We start from the raw sequence: 17,083 nt of genomic DNA on the forward strand, positions 1-17,083 counted from the left end.
GTTGTCCGTGTCCCCGCTTCCTCTGGCCTCACAGGACCGAGCATTTGGTAGATGAGGAGACTATTAGTAAATACTTGTTGAATCGCTCAGAGTTACACGGCAGAAGCCGCCGGGCCCCCGCGCTCCTTTCCCATCTGGTCCCTCCCTTCCCGGCCCCCACGGAAGTTTTGACGAGCAGCCCCAACGCCAGGCCGCTCCGAGGAACGTCCCCGTTAAGAACAAGCGGGCCAGCCCCCCTCAGACGTCCGAGCTGGCGAGCGGGGCCCTCGTGCGCACGCGCGGGGGCGGGGCCACGGCCTCAGGACCCGCCCAGCCACACGCGCTTCCTCTTCCGCCGGGAGGCGGGGCCGCGGCGCCCGCGGGAAGCGCAGATCGGTGCCTGCCGGGCCGGCCGTGTTCACGGGGATGGCCGGTGGTGGTGCCTTGGTCCTGAAGCCGTGGATTCGAGAGCTGATCCTGGGGGCAGAGTTTCTCTCGAGTCCGCGGGCCGGGCAGCTGCTCAAGGTGAGCCATAACTCGGGGAGGCCTGGCGGGCGAAGCGGGAGCTCGGGACGGTTGGTTTGATGCCGGTGGGCGCCGTTAGGTATTGCAAGACGCCGAGACCCCGGGCCCATCCCGTGCTCCCAACGCGTCCTACTCGGAGGCCATGCTGCTCGTGTCCGACGGGACCCACAGTGTCCGGTGCCTGGTGACGCGGGAGGCCCTGGACGCCTCGGACTGGTGAGCGACAGCCCAATTTGGGGAGCGCGCGAGATAAAGAGCCCCAGGTGGGTGGGTGGGTGGGTCCCGGCGGGCCGGGCCATGACAGTCACGCTCGCGATAGGGAAGAGAAGGAGTTCGGGTTCCTTGGAACCGAGGGCCGACTGCTGCTACTCCAGGACTGCCAAGTCTGTGTCCAGGTGTCTGAAGGCACCGCGGTGAGTCTGAAGGCCTGCTCGGGGTGGGCATAGAGGGTCTGGGCCGGGCTCTCCACAACGCCTGAGGTCCAGCCCAAAACTCCTTCTTGCAGCCCTCGGAGTTCTACCTCCAGGTGAATCGCTTTAGCCTCCTGCCCTTGGAGCAGCCCCGGGCCCCAGTGATTGATTGGTAGGTAACGCCTCCACCCTGCACCTGCCAGCACAGCTCTACCGCCCACCTTCTGGGCTCTTCTAGGTGGGAGGGTTCGGGCCTCTGGAGCAATTGGCTGCCTTTCACCTTCCTTTTTCTCTTTCCAGTAACCAGGACTCTGCTGTGCAGAGAAAGCTCTGTGACTGCCTCGCGTGAGTCTGGGGCTCAGGTCAGGGCTGAAGGGGTTCTGTTTAGGGGACGGCAGACACGAATGGATGGGGACTGAGGATGGGCCGGGCCCTGAGGCCATCCATTCTGTTCTTCTAGGGACCACCTCTCAGAGTCCACTCCCTCGAGCACAGGTGCGAACATGGGTTGAGCCATTATCCCACGGGATCCTTTCCCCAGCCCTCACCCCTTTCTGCCCACCTTCCCTTCTCTGAGTTTCTGCCCAACCTGCCATGCCCCAAGGCCTGACCCTGACCCAGCTGCTGGAGGAGGTGCAAGAGGACCAGGAGCATCGGGTGGGTTTGGTTCGCCTGGCTGAGAGCTGCCTGGTGTTGGCAGACCCCTGCCCAACTCCGCCTCTGAGCCACTGGGCCGCTGCCCGCTGCGGGGCCACGGTCAGTCTTGGGGGCGGGGGAAGAGGGCCCCGTGGAGGCAGAATCAGGGTGGTGGGGGATTGAGTTAGGGCCAGACTGAGAATTCACCACCCACAGGAAGGAGTTGTGTACAGTGTCCCCAGCCATCTGCTGCACATCTCTGAGAATGACCTGCAAATGCTAAAACTTTTGGGCCTGGGTCAGAGGCCACAAGGTAAGAAGGACTGGAGAGAAGTCAGCAAGGGGGATCTGGTGATTGGGGAAGGAACTGGAACTCAGAGCCCCCAGAGCTGCTAAGCTTCCCTTGTATCCCCAGACCCTGAGCTGCCCCCATCAGAGCCGGCTCCACTGGACACATCTCCAAGCCTGCTCTCCTGTGCTGCCCCAGGTGAGGCTTGCTGGGCTGCACCTGCTCCCTGTCAGACTCCTGCTGGAAGTGGGAGAGGATGCACGGTGAGCAGGGCGGAGCCTACGGTCAGTTCCCCCTTTGCCAGGGACACCTGTGTTACCTGGCCCTACGCTGCTGTCCCAGGAAATTGAGGCCGGCCCCAGCCTTCAGCCTGCTATGTCAACTCCAGACTCAGCACAGGGCATCAGCTGCCAACTTTCGCCAGCCCCCTGCTCGGCCCTCTCTAACTATACACCCAGCCCGATCCCCTTGAATTCTATTCCCAGTCTCTCACCCCTTAGCCGTGGCCCCCACCTACATCAGGCCCATGCAACCAAGGCCCGGAAACCTAGCCTGGAGTTTAAGGAGTTAGGTTTGTCCTGCAAAAACCAGCAGCCTTCTCTCAGGGCTGAAGCCAGCACAGGTACCCAGGAGGTCCATCCTGCGTGGGTGAGTACAATGCATCACAGCCAAAGGGGCAAATGGGGTAGGGGTGGAGGCTGTGGCGGTAGACCAGGTAGGGGATACCTGATGGACCCTCTGCAGACACTGTGCCCCTTGTAGGACCCACCAACAAAGCATCGTGATGGTTCCAGCTTCCAGTATAAGTACCAGCTGCCCTGTACCTCCCTCTGCACCCAGCTCCAGGCAATCAGGTAAGTCCTGCACCTGCCTCTCTCCTCCAGGGCGGCCATCCAAGGCCACCTGACCCACAGTCCACTCTCCTTCCAGGCTCCCCCCGCAGCTCATAGCCTGGGCTTTGCATCTTGTCATGGAGTCGCACACGGAGTCAGAGCTAACCCAGGTGTGACGGGGGCTTCCGGGCACACAAAGTGCTACACTGTGCTTCCATCGAGTTTTTTAATAAAATAATCTCATGCGGCAAGAGAGGAGGGGTCAGAGGGTGGGGCCGCCGCCTCTTTGGTCTGTGGCTGGGGAGGGGGGACTTGGCTCAGGGCTGGGGGAAGGCTCCGGGGATGGTGGGGGCCGAGGCTCCGTTCCGAGACTGGGTCCTGAAGGAGAAAAGGGAGAGAAGTGGGGTCAGGGCTGCCCAAGGCAGTCAGCACTCGTGTCTCACCCCGGCCCCCTCTCACCTAGGCTTGGGGATGGGGGTGCCTCCAGCTTCGGCCTGCGCTTGAGGACAGGAGAGCGCTGCAGCCGCAGGGGCCGGTCTGAGGGGCCACAGGAAGGCTCGCTTGCTGGCCGTGCCCATCCCTTCTCCCCACCTCTGCCCCACATGTTCCTTAGGAGGTACAGCCAGGACAAGCCCACCCAGCTCTTGTCCCCAGCCTCCCAGCTCCCTGGAGCCCACGCTCTGCTGGTGAGGCCTTCTAGAAGCAGAGGCACCCAGCACCTTCCCTCTCCCGTGTTCCACCCTGCACGGAGGCATCTCCCTCACCAGCAGGGGCCTGGAGCTGGTCCTCATGCACAGACACTGCTCGCCGCCCTGGCGACAGAGGCCGCGGTCTCAGCTGGCCATCTGGGGGAGGCCACAGGGTCAGAGTGTGTGCTCAGCAGGCCCCCCACCCTGCCCTGGGCTTTGGCCTTCCCCCCTTCTTTCAGGGTGCCCAGCAAGGCCTCCTGCAGTGCCTGACCCAAGATTAGAATGGAGGCTAGAGTGTCTGCTGACCTTCATTCCTGGGGCCCAGACAGGGGTCCTCTGGGAGGCCTAGGCTGTCAGGAGAGGGGCTGGCTCTGCGGGGGCTTAGGCTGGGGCAGGGGGATGGGGGTCCTGGGCCATCCTGTTGGCCCCAGCCGCGGCCCCTGAGCTCTGCGTTCAGCTGCTGCCCCAGTGTCTTCCAGGAGGCGGCCTCAGGCCCCTGGCCCCCTGGGCTGGGTCTGCACGAGGGGTCTGCCAGGAGAAAAGTGTGAGCGAGTGCCTGGGTGAGGCTTCAGAGCAGAGTGAGCAGGGTCTGATGCCCACCACACTCCCGCCTGTCCCCATATCACCTCCACAGTGGACCTCGCTCACCTGCAGACACCGAGTGGGTGCGGGACTTGATGGAGATGGGAGGGGCTTCTGTGGAACTGTCCATTATGTCACCTGCAAGGCAGGGCTGGGCGCTCAGGGGACAAAGAAAAACCTGCCCTTTCCTACCCCTCCCCCAGGCCAGCTAGCACCTTGGGGACTTGGAGGATAACCTCCTCCCCATGAAAACAGGGTCCTACTGCAGCTCTCCCCTTACCGTCTGAGCCAGCCTTCTTGATCTCGCCATCTTTGCTCTGTAGGAGGGAGATAGAGGAGTCAGACCCCAGCCCAGCTCCCCTTTATGCCAGCCTTGGCCTTTTGTTCCCTCTTGTCCTTTAGAAGACAGAACTCCCATCAACTGGTTCACTTGCAGACATTGTACTGGTTGGAGACAGGACATCAAGCCAGCCAGGTCCCTTGCTGCCTCCCGGGGTGTGCAACAGCTGGAAGCTGTTCCTGGACCCAAAGCCAGCATTGTGCTATAGAATGGGGTTGTCCTACAGTACCAAATGCTTTCCCCACTCTTGTTCTCAGTCCAGCCCCAGGATGGCCACCATGGGGTGAAGTGAGAGCATGGCAGAGAGTTCCCGGTGCAGAGGTGGGGAGTTGGCTGCACACAGCAGTCGCATGCACAGATGACATGATCTCCACCTCAGGATCCACCTCCCGCACTATCACATTTGTGAATCTGAGCCAAGTCTTACTCTGTATGTTTCTTCCTGAAAATTATTAAACTCTAGTTCTTAACAGTGATCATGGTAGGGGCTCAAGGGGCGGGGAGGGCGGAGGCAGCACTGGGCAGAATTGAACAGCACAGGGCTGAGGCCTGCCCCCGCTTCTGAAACACTCCAAGGAAGCCCCTGAGGGCCTGCTCTTTGAGGCACAGGTGACCTGCTCTTGGGTTGCATCTGCAGAGAAGGAATTTCCTAGGTACAAGGAGGAGATCCCTGTGGCCTGGTCAGACCCACCCTAAGCAGGACAAAAATCTGACGAGTAGCAAGAGGAAGGGGCAAAGTAGGTTAATGAGGCCTGCTATTTCCTAGTTGCCTCCACCTGGTTTTAGTCACCCAAACTGCCCAGTGTCCCCCAGCTCACCTGCTTCCTCTTGCCTTCTGCACCCCCGCTGCTACGGCTCACACCAATCCTCTGTAACATCACTTGCACACGCTGTTCAAAGGAAGGGGCCAGCTCTGTTTCCCCCCGCTCCAGGGGCCGCCTCTGGGGACAGAGATGCCTGTATCACACACAGTCCAGCAAAATCCCTGTTCCCCACATACCAGGCCTCACCTTGTCAGGCCTGGCACTCAGTGCAGCCTCCTCCTCTTCCTCCTCAGCAGGCAGTAGGATCATGGAGTAGGCCTTGCTATCCCTTGTGTATCGGGGCCTGCTTCTGCGGGCAGGGTCAGGGCTACTGGTACCCCCCTCAGCCCCAGCAGGCTCCTCCCCACGGCCAGGACGGGCTGGTGGCCGGAGCAAGTCCCCAAGTGTGGTCTTTCGGAGACGAGGGGCTGCCCCAGGGCTGGTCTCTGGATCAGGCCGTGGACCCCTCGTTGAGCGAGGCTTCTTGAAGGCAAAAAGGGTGCCCAGCTTCTTTCTCAGTGTTCGGGGAACAGGAGTAGTTCCCCCCTCTGCGGCCAGGTCCTCCCCAGGGGCCCAGCTGTAGGAACAAGCAGCAGTGAGTGGAGAGCCCTCGGCCTGGGCCATCCCTGTCCCGCCTGACCCCAGCAGCTTCCCCTTGCTCACAGACGCTCCTGCTGGATCAGCCTCTTGGAGAAGAACTCCTCTACACCTTCATCCACGCGGGCGCTGAGCCCATTCCCTTCCTGCGGCAGGGCTGGGGGCACCTGGGCGACACCACAGGATCAGCCTGAGCCCAGCTGGCTTCTCCCCACCCCCACCTGTCCAGCAGCATGCCCCAGCCCCACCAGCTGTCCAGCTCCTGGGTGAGCACACACACCTTGGCCCCCATCTCTTCCGGTCCCAGGGTGCACTCTGTGCCTTGCACCATCCGGTCACCAGCAGGCTTGCACCCACGCACCCCTGGGTCACACTGCCACTTGCCACTTCCCCTGTTCCAAACAGTTCCCTGCAGTACCCCCGCCCCCACCCCACCCGGTCTGCTGCCGCCTCAACGACGCCAGCTGCTGCGTCAGACCCTCTGGGGGGCCTCAAGCCAGCTCCTCCCTCCCTCGGTCTTGGGCCGGTGCCCACTGCCCTTCCCAGTACCCAGCCCACGCACATCCCTCCACACAGACACCCCCAGTCATGCAGCAGATACAGTAGTGCACCCCCCAACTGCCCAACATCTTTCAGAGGGAGGATGAAACGGACACCCTTGACCGCACATCCACCGCAGGCAGGTGGAGTCCCACATTCAACATCCAGGGTCCTGCATGGGCACGGCCTGGGGTGAGGGGTGGCCGGGAAGAAACCAGGACGCAAACGTGGCCATGAACACACAACCAAGAGAACCTAGGCTCCTTACATCCTACCTCCCTGTCTGCCAGCACTTGCGAGGAGCGACAAGGCCACCCACGACCCCCCTGATTCCGCTGGAGTTGTGGGGGGGCAGAGAGCGCTCACCTGGGGGCCCCCCGGTGGCGGACGGTGGTGGTGCTGCCGGCGAGGCCGCGGCCGGGCCCGGGTCGGATGGCGCAGGGGCTGCCCGGAGGGTGGCAGGTCCATGCGAGGAAGTGGACCAGCTGAGGGGCCGGGGGCCGCGGGGCTCGGAGAGCCGCGCGCGGACGACCCCGCCTGCGGCTCTGCATCTTCCCCTGGAGCCGCCAGCTCGGGCTCTGGCTTCGCTTCCTCAGCAGCACCTGAGGGGAGAGCACCAGAGCAGCACTGAGCGCCGAACCCGAGGAGGTGGTAGCAGAGGCGCTAGGGCGGCGGGGACCCGCCCAGGGCGTGGGGAGGGGCCCGGCTGCGCCGCCCCCCCCCGCTGCTGTCCGTGGTGCTGAGCGCGTTCCCGAGCAGCGCGCCGCCGTCAAGCATGCGCATCCTGGAGGAGGGGGTTAGACGGGGGTGGAGGCAGCGACTTGAGCTTGGTGACCTGGCTCTGGTCTGGCCAGGTCCCCTCCCATGCTGACCACAGCAGACCTCAGCTTTGCAGGCGGCATGAGGGGCCTGGCCCTGCCCAGCCTTTTGTCAGGAAGCACCAGGGAGAGGGCTGAATGAATGTGCCTGGCACCTCTGTCCCCAGATCAAAAGGTGCTTCAGTCTACCTGGGCAGACTCCCTTCCCTCAAGACCCCGCCTCACCCCGAGTGGTGGGAAGCAGGTGAAGGCAGTGGCTGGGATCCGGCCATTTCCGTAGGGTACTGGCATCCTGGGGGGAGGAGGGTGTGTGAAACTCAGCAAGGATTCAGGGAGCATAGCCCAGGAAGAGGGGCTCCTCCTCCCACACTCCAGAGGAAGGAGGGCACTCACCTCTTCCTCCACCTCCTCATCATTATCAGGGAAGAAAAGATCATTCAACTCCCTGGGCCCAAAGGGGCTGGGCACATCTCCATCCAGTGCCGGCAGGGCAGGGGCCATGACCACTGGGGCAGTCTGAGCCAGACTCTCCATCTGCAGGATCCAGCAGTCCAGGGATGGAGCAGATGGGGCTTCAGCCACACGATCCCATCATGCTAAGCCCCCAACCTCCTGAAATAGCCCTGGTATACATGACCCGAGAAGACCTTGCAAGGTAGACGTCCAGGCCACCCTGCGTGTGTGCATGTGTGTGCGTGTGCAGGCAGAGGTGTGCCCAGTACCCCTCACCAGCCGATCCCGGGCAGCACTCAGACCCGCCACAGCCTGAGCCACAATGCTCTCTGCCAAGGTCCTCGTGACAGACAGCCGCATGTCCCTGAGAACAGGAGAGGGTGGGGATTAGAAGGCTGGCCCTGCCCTGCCCCAGGCACCCCACCTGACCCACCCAGCTTACCTGAGCCTGGTGAAGGCGTCCTGCAGCAGCTGCTCCGGGAGCAGCTCCGGGAGGCCCCGGGATCCCACCAGGATGCCCTCGAGCTGCTCCTTCCAGCCAGGTGCCTGCAGCATCTGCAGGCAGAGGCTCCTCGTTGTGTCCAACGTGGCCTGTGTGAAGTCCTGGGCACAAAGGTGACAGTGCACCCAGACCGCTAGGTTTGAGGGTCCAGCCTTCCCCAATCCCCTTCCTCCCCAAACATGGACTTAGCAGGCCACAGCTGGGGTCTGGCACAGGAGCCGCGGCTCACCTGGACGTCCTGGCGGCAGACCTCTCCCACCTGTCCCAGCAGGCCCTGCAGCTTCTGCCGGAGCTGCCAAGGATGGCTGGGGGAGCTCCCAGCCTCATAGAGAATGGGCAGGATCTGGGACCAAGAAGGAAGTGAGAACTGCAAGTGGATGCCCAGCCAGGGAGGGGCAGACCCTCAAGAAGGGGGGAGCAGGTGGGCACTCACACTCAGAGAGAAGTTGGCATTCTGCACAGCATCCTCTGCCTGGCGCACAGCAGCTTCTGCCTGGGGCCCAGCCCCGCAGCCCAGCAGCTCCACATGCTCCTGTACTGACTGGCACAGCTCATTCACCTCCTGTGGGGATAGGAGGAAGTCAGGCCCAGCCAAGCCTCCTCCCAGACTCTCCCCCAGCGTCTCTCCAATGGCCAGTCAGTCACAAGAGACCCCTAATCTTTTCAAAGATGAATAGCAGCATCTTTCCTGTCCCTCCCAAATAGCCAGGAGAGACTGTGTGCGCTCGTGAGAGACAGAGTAACAGGAGCCAGAGTTAGATGAGGACAAGAGAGGTGACAGGATTTTGGGGGGGGGCATCTAGAGTATGAATGAGGAGGATGGTGACTTGACTGTGGGCATGAGTCTGGGCTGGCTGCAATAGGACCACAGGTTTCTGGAACAAGATGTAATCGCCAGAAGGTGTGCAGAGCGCTAAGCTCCTATACCATGTCTGCATCAAGGTGCCAGGCCTTCAGGATGGGGCTGGGGGCTCAACAGGCCAATCTTCCACCTGGAAGCCCCAGCATCCCATACGGGTATCAGTTTGTGCCCCGGCTGCTCCACTTCCCATCCAGCTCCCTGCTTGTGGCCTGGGAAAGCAATGAAGGAGAGCCCAAATCCTACATCCATGTGGGAGACCCGGAAGAAATTCCTGGTTTTAGATTAGTTCAGCTTTCAGCTCGCTTCAGCAGCACATATACTAGATTAGTTCAGCTTTCATCTTGTGGCCATTTGAGGAGTGAATGAGCACATGGAAGATCTGTCCTTCTCTCTATAAAATATACTCTTCTAATAAAAATAAATCTTTAAAAACAACAACAAAAGGCCTAGCACAGAATCCTAGTGGCTAAAGTCCTTGCCTTGCATGTAGCAGGATCCCATATGGGCGTTGGGTTGTGTCTTGGTTGCTCCACCTCCCTTCCAGCTCTCTGCCTGTGGCCTGGGAAAGAAGTGGAGGACGGCCCAAAAGCCTTGGGACCCTGCATCCGTGTGGGAGACCTGGAGGAGGTTCCTGGATCCTGGCTTCGGATTGGCACAGCACCAGCCGTTGCGCTCATTTGGGGAGTGAATCAGCAGATGGAAGATCTTCCTCTCTGTCTCTCCTCCTCTCTGTATGTCTGACTTTGTAATAAAAATAAATCTTTAAAAAAAGTTTTTTTTTTTATTTATTAAAAAGACAGATATCCAGAGAGGAGGAGGAACAGAGATGAAGATCTTTTATCCACTGATTTCACTCAACAAGTGGCTGCAATGGCCAGAGCTGAGCCAATCCGAAGCCAGGAGCCAGGAGCTTCTTCTGGGTTTCCCACACAGGTGCAGGGTCCCAAGGCTTTGGGCCATCCTCAACTGTTTTCCCAGGTCAAAATCAGGGAGCTGGATGGGAAGCAAGACCATCAGGATACAAGCTGGTGCCCTTATGGGATCCCAGTACATACAAGGCCACAAGGTTACTGTGCTGGGCCCCAGAATAGCTCTTTCTATCTTTTCTCTGTGTAAATCTGACTTTCCAATAAAAATAAATCTTTAAACAACAAAAGATGCTTGGCCTTAGGAACAACTCCATGGAGCAACAGGCTAAGCTGCCACCTGCAGCACCAGCATCTCATATGGGTGCCCGTTAAGATTCTGGCTGCTCCATTTTCCATCCAGCTCCCTGCTAATGCTTCTAGAAAAATAGCACAGGATGGCCCATGTTCTTGGGCCCATGGACCCACATGGGAAACACGGAGGAAACTCCTGACTCCTGGCTTTGGTCTGGTCAAGCTTCATTTGGTGTAGCCATTTGGGGAGTGAACTAGCAGACGGAAGATTGCTTCCTCTCTCTGTAAATCTGGCTTTCAAATACATAAAATAAGTAAAAAAAAAAAAAAAAAAAAAAAAAAAAAAGTGGGCTCTGCAGGGCCAGTATTGTGCCTCAGCAGGTGAAACCACAGCTCACAGCACCAGCACCACATTCTGAGCGTGGAGCCCCAGCTGCATCACATTCCCATCCCATTCCCTGCTCATCTTACCACCTGAGAAAGCCGTGACAAACAGCGGAGGACTTGGAGAGAGAACCAGAGGATGCAGATAGGAGAGTGGAGAGGAAGCAACATCTTAAATAAAGAAAGACAGTTGGAGGGAGATAAAGGTGGAGAAAGGGCTGCTGGGTTTGAAGGTACAAAGGTCAGTGTGAGCGGGCCAGGGGTCCTGTGAAGCCAAGGAAAGTCAGGGAAACTGTAAGACACGCTTAAAGGAACCCAGCTCCTACCCCGGGTGCCGTTTCAGGAGCGGCTGGCTGTCTCCATTCCCAGTAGTGGGACTTGCTTGGCCCGCCCCTGCCCCGGAGGCTCCCGGGCGCTCCCTATCCCCTACCTCCCAGGGTTGGGGAGGAAACCAGGACCTGCTCCGAGGGCAGGGAGACCAGAGTCGGCGGCTGACGACGGGACGCGCGGTCGGAAGAGCCGGGGTCCGCGCGGTTGTTCCTCAGAAGGCAGGCTTGTATCTGCAGGCGAGGGCTCGTGAGACAAGCGAGGGCAGGTGGACCTAGGCGCGGCCGAGAGCGAGGGTCGGGGAATCGGCAGCCCACCTGGTGGACCGCACGGGCCGTCAGTTCCGGGCGGCTGCGCTGCGCCTGGGCCACGTCGCTCAGCGGCAGAGGCATGTCCTTCAGGCTGTGGTTCTGCTCCAGGGCCTGCGCCACGTCCAGCAGGCCCAGAGCAGACGTGTGGTTCCGGTCCCAGACCACCGACCTGGGTCGGGCAAGACTTCGGTCCCGAGCCGAACCCCGCAAGGCCCCAGCTGCCCACCGGCCTGGCCCGCCAGCTGTCCCATCATGGCAAGCTCCTCCCACACCACGCCCCTCCCCGTCGGCCCCACCCTGGCCCCGCCCACCGGAGTCTGGTGTTGACCCGCAGCGCCTTGGCCAGCATCTTGGCCCCCACGTCTCCCATGGCGTTGCCACTGATATCCAGCGCCGTCAGGTTAGGGTTGGTGCCCAGGGCCCGGAGTAGGACGCTGGCGCCCAGCTTCAGGCGCGACTCAGCCACGGACAGGGACTGCAGAGGCTGAGATTCAGAGAAAGCCCCTGATGGATGGGGTCAGGGAGGAGGACAGGTCCCCGGGTAAGAGAGGCCAAGGGGCTGTGCTGTCCAGCCCCAAACACACACAAGGGCCCGGGAACTTACACAGTCGTCGTCCTGTACGAGCTGGACAATCCGGTGCAGGACATCATCCAGGGTCTCCCTGTGGGTGGGCGGGGCCGCGTTTGGAGCAGGGTGGGGCGCACAGGGAGGAAGGGCGCTGGTTGGGAGGTTGGGAGGCCGGGCAATGGGGCTCACTTGCAGCGGACGTTGAAGTTCCTTCCGAGCGCCACGTGTCTCAGGGAACGACTTCTCCCGATGGCTAGCACCAGCGTCACCATGTCTGAGCCGAAACCTGGGTCACGGAGAACCGGGATCACGCACGAGGCGAGGCTCTGGTGTGGCCTGGATGATGCGAGGAAGAAAGGGTCCCTAGTGGGTCTCACCATTATCCGCCAGATCCAAGGAGCTCACGGCGCCTGCGTCGCACACCAAGTCTTGTATCACCTGGGCTCCCGCGGAGCGCAGCTGCAAGTGGAAGGTGGGGGCACACTCAGAACCCCCAGCCCTCCCATGTTGGGGTGGCGGGGATGGAAGGAGCAGGCGCTCCAAGGCCCGGTTCACCTGATCTCCCAGCCCAAAGGCCACCGACAAGCTCACAGCTCTGCTCGGAGCTGCCTCACCTCGCAAGCACTCAAGTCCAGGTGCAAGTCGTGGAGGTGAGTGTTGAGCGCAAGGCCATCCCAAAGCGCCCTGGGAGGGGATGTCATAGGGGGCGTCAGGAGCTGGCTGAGGAGGCCAGGGGTAGGGGGGTGGGGAGGCTGTGGGTGCGACAGGGGCGACCCTGACCTGAGCGCGTCTGGTGGCAGCTTGCAGCCGGCCAGGCGCAGGTCCTGCAGCGTCCCCGCGCGGCTGAGGAAGAGCTGCAGCGCGGCCGGAGCGGCCCGGGCCTTCCTGAGGTAGCGAGCAATGGGAGAGGTGGACATTGGGGCTCATGGACGAGCCCCACAGTTTCCCTGCTCCCCATTCCTCACCCTGCCTCTCTTACGAGCGGGAGAAGACGTTCCTGGAGGCGTCCAGGTGAGATAGGTGGGAGCAGCAGCCTCGGGCCAGAGCAGCGAAGAGCTGTGGCAAGGAAGGAGAGGAGGTTGGCCGCCATGACCCAACCTGGGGCGGCCCGAGCCTGACCCGCCCCGCGCCGAGCCACGCGCCCCCTCACAGTGTCCAGGGCCAAGTCAGTCCCTGCGAGATTGAGGAAGACCAGAACATTGGGACGGCTCAAGAAAGCGTAGAGGCCCTGGTGGGAGGATGGCAAGAGGGGGTGTCACTAGGAATGCTTACCTAGCACACCCCCCAGCTTGGAAGTCTGAACACAGCCACTCACCCCACTGTCCTCGGACGCCCCCAGCGCCCCAGGGTTCCCAGACAGGTCGAGGTGGGTCAGAGCAGAGTCGAAGGCGGTGTTTGCGGCCAGCGCCCGGCCCAGAGTTCTCATTCCTGGTAGTGGTGGTCGTGGCAGGGGAACCCAGCTGAGCAAGGAGGCCCAAGGCCAAGCCACCTGCCGCCCCTTCCCCGCCTCCGCCAGGCCCACCTCTCGGAGTCATCCCTGTCTGTGCCAGGCTGAGTCTCCGCAGGGCTCCTTGCCGGTGCTCCAGGTGTCTGCTGAGCGCAGCTATGCCTGAGGGGTTCTCCACCATGAGGCTTCCTACCTCCAGCCCCCAGCCCCAGGGTCGCCCAGGTGTGGCCGGCCATACCTCTATCATCCAACAGGTTCCCTGCCAGGCTGAGCTTGCGAAGCCCAGATTTGCCATGTCCTGCCAGTGCCTGGGCCAGCCGTCGGACAAAATCTCTGGGGTGACCAGAAACACAGCTATGAGATAGGGATCTGCATGCCCAGGCCTCCTCTGGCCACAGACTCCCATTTCCTGGCTCAGCCTCACCCTTTCAAGCCACAGCTCTCCAGTACCAGCTCCTCCAGATGGGACGACTGACTCATCATATGCAGAATCTGCTCTGAGACCTCAAGGCTCTGGCGGACCACAGGGTGGGGGGCAGCTCAGAGAACGTGGGACCCTCTCCCTGATACCCATGGTCTCTCCCCGCCACTCCCCTCTCACCAGCTTCATGTCCACACAGGACAGGCACTGGAACCACAGGTTGTAGGACAGGGCAGCCACACTTAAGGCCAGGTCCCTAGGTGGGGAAGACTGAATGGGTGGAGCTCTGCGCCTGCCCCCCCTCCCTCATGGCCAATCCCAGGCCCAGCTGAGGCCCAGGAAGGCACACACTGGAACCTCCCACCTCTGGCAGGCCACTCACCGACTGCCAAGGTGGGTAAAGTCTCCCAGGCGGAAATGGCGGCAGCCCTGTTGGTGATAGATGGTGTCCACGTCCTGGATGGAGCAAAGTGTAGACCAGGGGCTCAGAGCTCATAAGGGGCCGGGAAGGGTGTGGTCAGTGCATGAGGGTGACCAGATGTCCATCTCGAGAGCACTCCACCCTACCCAGGGCCCTGCTCTTACCCACTGAATCTCCTCTCGGAAGGGGAAACCATTGTAGTCACACAGAGCCTCGTAAGTCTCCAAGAAGCCTCCTGGGGGTGTGGGGTGGGTGCCAGGGGTATGGCAGAGGGGAGCAAAGAGACTACATATCAGAGGCAGGAAGAGGACCAAGGGGAACCCAGGCTCGGCTTGGGCGCCCCACAGCTCCAGGGTTTGGGAGCTACCAGTTGCAGGGGTAGCAAGGAGAGGCTTTGGCTCTGCCCGACTCACCACAGGGGCCGCCCTGGGCAGTGGGCTCCACAGGGCTGTTCCTCTCCAGTCGTGCCAGCATGGAGGGAGGAGTGGGCTTCCGGAACAGCTTCCTAAGGAAGGCAGAAAGGAGAAGGAAGCAAGGGTCTCCCCTCCATGTGAGGGGAGCCCCTAGCCGCCCCTTCAGGCTACCAGGCCTCACCCCAGGGTAGAGCGAGGGAACACCTTCTTGATGGCTGTGGCTACATGCTGTGCCAGCTCTTCCAGGGCAGCCACCCCAGGCAGCTCCAAGACCAGCTCGGGCAGAGACTCCAGCTCAAAGATGACCTGGGAAGGGAGGGAGGAGGGCTGGGCTGGCTGTGTTAGGCCTGGGCTCCAGGGATGGGGAGGCAGAACAGGCTGCAGGCCCTGGGAGCAGGGGACCACATCTCACCTGTGGGGGTGTCTCCTGTAATGCCATGGCCTGGACCTCCAGGTAGCTGAATGTACAGTCCACCTGGGAAGGCGCTGGGGTCAGCTGGAGCCAAGTCTCATCCCTAGGTATCTGCCCAGGAGTTGCCACCGCCCTGGATGGTGGGGGCAGAGGGTGACCCAGCCCTGAGACTCACCCTCAGTGGGAGGGAGGTGTGCAGCAGGTAGGCCCTCCACCGCAGCAGCACCTGGGATGGGGGAGGGAGGAGACAGTGGCACTCTGGGCTGGGCACAAGGCTCTGCCTTGCTGGATCCCTGTGGTTCTCCTGGCCTTGGCCCCTTCCCCACCATACCAAGACATGGCTTCGCTCAGCACCCTGGCTGGGTAACCAGGCTTTCAGCAGCAGCTCTGCCTCCTTGGGCCACAGGAACCTTGTGATTTCACCTGTGGAAGGCAATTGCTTGGGTTTTAATGGGGCCTACTCGTGCCCACGATGTGTAGCAGCCTGGGCGCCTGGGCTCAGCTCTGGGTCGGCCAGGAAGGAAGGGTGATCCAGGGCGTGGTGGTGCGCCAGAGGAGCAGAGAGAACCTCCGGCGATACCTTCTGGGCGCTGGGTGTGGGGTGGGAGGGGTGTCTGGTTTAGGGGCCCGCTCTACTTCCTCCCCGCCAGGTGGAAGGGAAGGACTAGCGCTTACCTCGCAGCTCACAGGATATACCGTCGGGGGTCTGGGCCATGGGGCCGGTCAAGGCCGGCCCAGGGGGCCCAACCAGCTCTGGCGGGAAACCGTAGCGGGCGGGCGCGCACACAGGAAGCCTGGGGCCCAGTCCCGTACAGCAGCCACCTGCTCCTCCTGCAGCGGAAGGTACGTGCCGCTTCCTGGCAGGCCGCCCCCGGCCCGGCTCCTCCCCACCCCGGAGCCTCGCCTGAGGACAGGGTGTGAGTGTATCCGGGTGGTGGGCAAGCGAATTCTAGCTGTTCGGTCCGTTATGCGGGAGCACCTTCGCCAGGGTACACCAGCGATGTGGGGGACTGGTGCAGCATACAGGGTCGCGTGCTTTTAGCGGTCCTAGTCCCCAACTTCCACACCCCCGTGCCGCAGTGCCCGCTGCAAACACCAGGGGGCGCTGCCCGTCAGGGCATCCCTGTGGTCCACCCCGTGCCAGCCCCTCCCAAGCCCAGCCTGGGGAGGAGGGCCAACCAGTCACTCCCCATATCTGAAAATATTCAGATCTGGGGTCCGTGATCCTTTAAGGGTCCAAGTAAGTTTTGGAGTGGCGGGGCAACAAACGCCTGATGAGCCCAAAACCCTTCCCTGGCAGAGGGATCCTTAGCTTCATTGGGTTGGGGCTGGGTCAGGGCCAGAAGGTAGGGGGGCCACGAAGGACCTTTCAGGGATGGGCCTAGTGTGCTAAGACTTGAACCCCAAAGACTCCAGGTTAGGGTGACTTATGAGCAAAGGGAAGACATTACTGCGAAGTTTAGGGGGTGGGAGAACCTGCCCGCCCGACAGAAACAGCAGTCTCTTCCAGGCAATCAAATTAAACTCCACTTAGGAAATGCAGCTGGGCCCAAGAGGACATGACCACACCTCCTCACATACAGGTAATGGTCCCTTGGAGCCCATCCTGCATCCTGTCCCCCTCTGCATCCTGGTTCACTTACACAATAGGCACAGATATGACAACTACGGGCTCACGGAGTGGGATAGAATGCTGTTGACAGAGGGAAGCAAGGGCCTGGCTGGGGCTCAGCAAGATAGCCTAGTGGCTAAATTCTTGCCTTGTATCTACAGGAGCCCATATGGGTGCTGGTTCATGTCCCCGGCTGCTCCACTTCCCATCCAGTTCCCTGCTTGTGGCCTGGGAAAGCAGTTGAGGGCAGGCCCACAGCTTTGGGACCCTGCAGCTGCATGGGAGACCCAGGGGAAGCTCCTGGCTTCAGCTCAGTTCAGCTCTTGCTGTTGCAGCCGGTTAAGGAGTGAACTAGAGGATGGAAGATCTGTCTTTCCTCCCTGTAAATCTGACTTAATGATTAAAAAAAAAAAAAAAAAAAAAAAAGGCCGGCTGTCTGCCAGATGGAACCTTCTGGAGTTCCAAAGAACTGTCACAAACTTGAGGGTGACACTTCAGTACATCTCATACTTAGAATGACTGAGTGTCCTAGAAGCCAGAATTTTCTCACCCAACCTCTTTTTAGCCTCTCTGGTCTTGCAGTTTCTCTTTTTGTAAATTGGAGCTATTAACCCACCTGGCAATGCTCCTTTCTCAAGATTAAGAGCTTATTAGCAGCCCTGCACACAACAGTGACTGGCATTTCAGGCACATTCAGGCTTGCCAAGTTTACCATGGCAACCCAGGACAGCAGAGTGACAGAAAACTCT

General features: G+C 60.9%; 2 protein-coding genes across 4 annotated transcripts; one reads left to right on the forward strand and one right to left on the reverse strand.

Annotated features, from left to right (window-relative positions):
• The first annotated feature begins 351 nt into the window (after positions 1-351).
• LOC121157998 (adrenocortical dysplasia protein homolog) lies at positions 352-3,453 on the forward strand. 2 transcript variants are annotated; one of them, XM_040982528.1, is made up of 13 exons: positions 352-504; positions 584-720; positions 824-917; positions 1,010-1,086; positions 1,215-1,259; positions 1,375-1,409; positions 1,519-1,670; positions 1,767-1,863; positions 1,966-2,037; positions 2,144-2,487; positions 2,602-2,693; positions 2,770-2,842; positions 3,286-3,453. In XM_040982528.1, exons 1-13 carry the CDS (start codon positions 406-408, stop codon positions 3,370-3,372), a joined length of 1,404 nt encoding a protein of 467 aa, XP_040838462.1. In that variant the 5' UTR covers positions 352-405; the 3' UTR covers positions 3,373-3,453. The 2 variants fall into 2 exon arrangements, with proteins under 2 accessions (XP_040838462.1, XP_040838464.1); XM_040982530.1 differs by lacking the exon at positions 3,286-3,453 and having other exon boundaries at positions 2,770-2,923.
• On the reverse strand, positions 2,763-15,538 carry LOC121157997 (capping protein, Arp2/3 and myosin-I linker protein 2). 2 transcript variants are annotated; one of them, XM_040982526.1, is made up of 39 exons: positions 15,398-15,538; positions 15,054-15,145; positions 14,898-14,948; positions 14,723-14,785; positions 14,492-14,616; positions 14,311-14,402; positions 14,062-14,132; positions 13,859-13,932; positions 13,657-13,732; positions 13,480-13,568; positions 13,294-13,388; positions 13,131-13,217; positions 12,924-13,036; positions 12,759-12,836; positions 12,588-12,664; positions 12,389-12,493; positions 12,223-12,292; positions 11,986-12,067; positions 11,798-11,894; positions 11,645-11,702; positions 11,352-11,524; positions 11,047-11,209; positions 10,861-10,962; positions 8,430-8,558; positions 8,226-8,339; positions 7,937-8,097; positions 7,771-7,858; positions 7,435-7,575; positions 7,267-7,333; positions 6,590-6,825; positions 5,750-5,850; positions 5,294-5,663; positions 5,102-5,224; positions 4,224-4,260; positions 4,010-4,081; positions 3,668-3,889; positions 3,437-3,517; positions 3,132-3,209; positions 2,763-3,050 (listed from the first exon to the last, which is right to left on the reverse strand). In XM_040982526.1, exons 1-39 carry the CDS (start codon positions 15,435-15,437, stop codon positions 2,935-2,937), a joined length of 4,209 nt encoding a protein of 1,402 aa, XP_040838460.1. In that variant the 5' UTR covers positions 15,438-15,538; the 3' UTR covers positions 2,763-2,934. The 2 variants fall into 2 exon arrangements, with proteins under 2 accessions (XP_040838460.1, XP_040838461.1); XM_040982527.1 differs by lacking the exon at positions 3,437-3,517.
• Positions 15,539-17,083: the final 1,545 nt, after the last annotated feature.

This window comes from Ochotona curzoniae, unplaced genomic scaffold (assembly GCF_017591425.1).
Source record: "Ochotona curzoniae isolate NIBS_2020 unplaced genomic scaffold, NIBS_Ocur_1.0 contig_3622, whole genome shotgun sequence".
NCBI lineage: Eukaryota > Metazoa > Chordata > Mammalia > Lagomorpha > Ochotonidae > Ochotona > Ochotona curzoniae.

What these genes read in the sequence shown, in the direction of transcription:
- LOC121157997 (XM_040982526.1), bottom strand. Translation starts at nt 15,437, where the DNA reads ATGGCCCAGACCCCCGACGGTATATCCTGTGAGCTGCGAG. An exon ending in TATATCCTGTGAGCTGCGAG is followed by an intron (nt 15,146 to 15,397) that starts GTAAGCGCTAGT and finishes TGCCTTCCACAG; the next exon opens with GTGAAATCACAAGGTTCCTG. An exon ending in TCTCCCTGCCCTCGGAGCAG is followed by an intron (nt 8,559 to 10,860) that starts GTCCTGGTTTCC and finishes CTATCCCCACAG; the next exon opens with GAGGTGAATGAGCTGTGCCA.
- LOC121157998 (XM_040982528.1), top strand. Translation starts at nt 406, where the DNA reads ATGGCCGGTGGTGGTGCCTTGGTCCTGAAGCCGTGGATTCGAGAGCTG. An exon ending in AAGCTCTGTGACTGCCTCGC is followed by an intron (nt 1,260 to 1,374) that starts GTGAGTCTGGGG and finishes CTGTTCTTCTAG; the next exon opens with GGACCACCTCTCAGAGTCCA. An exon ending in ACCCAGCTCCAGGCAATCAG is followed by an intron (nt 2,694 to 2,769) that starts GTAAGTCCTGCA and finishes CTCTCCTTCCAG; the next exon opens with GCTCCCCCCGCAGCTCATAG.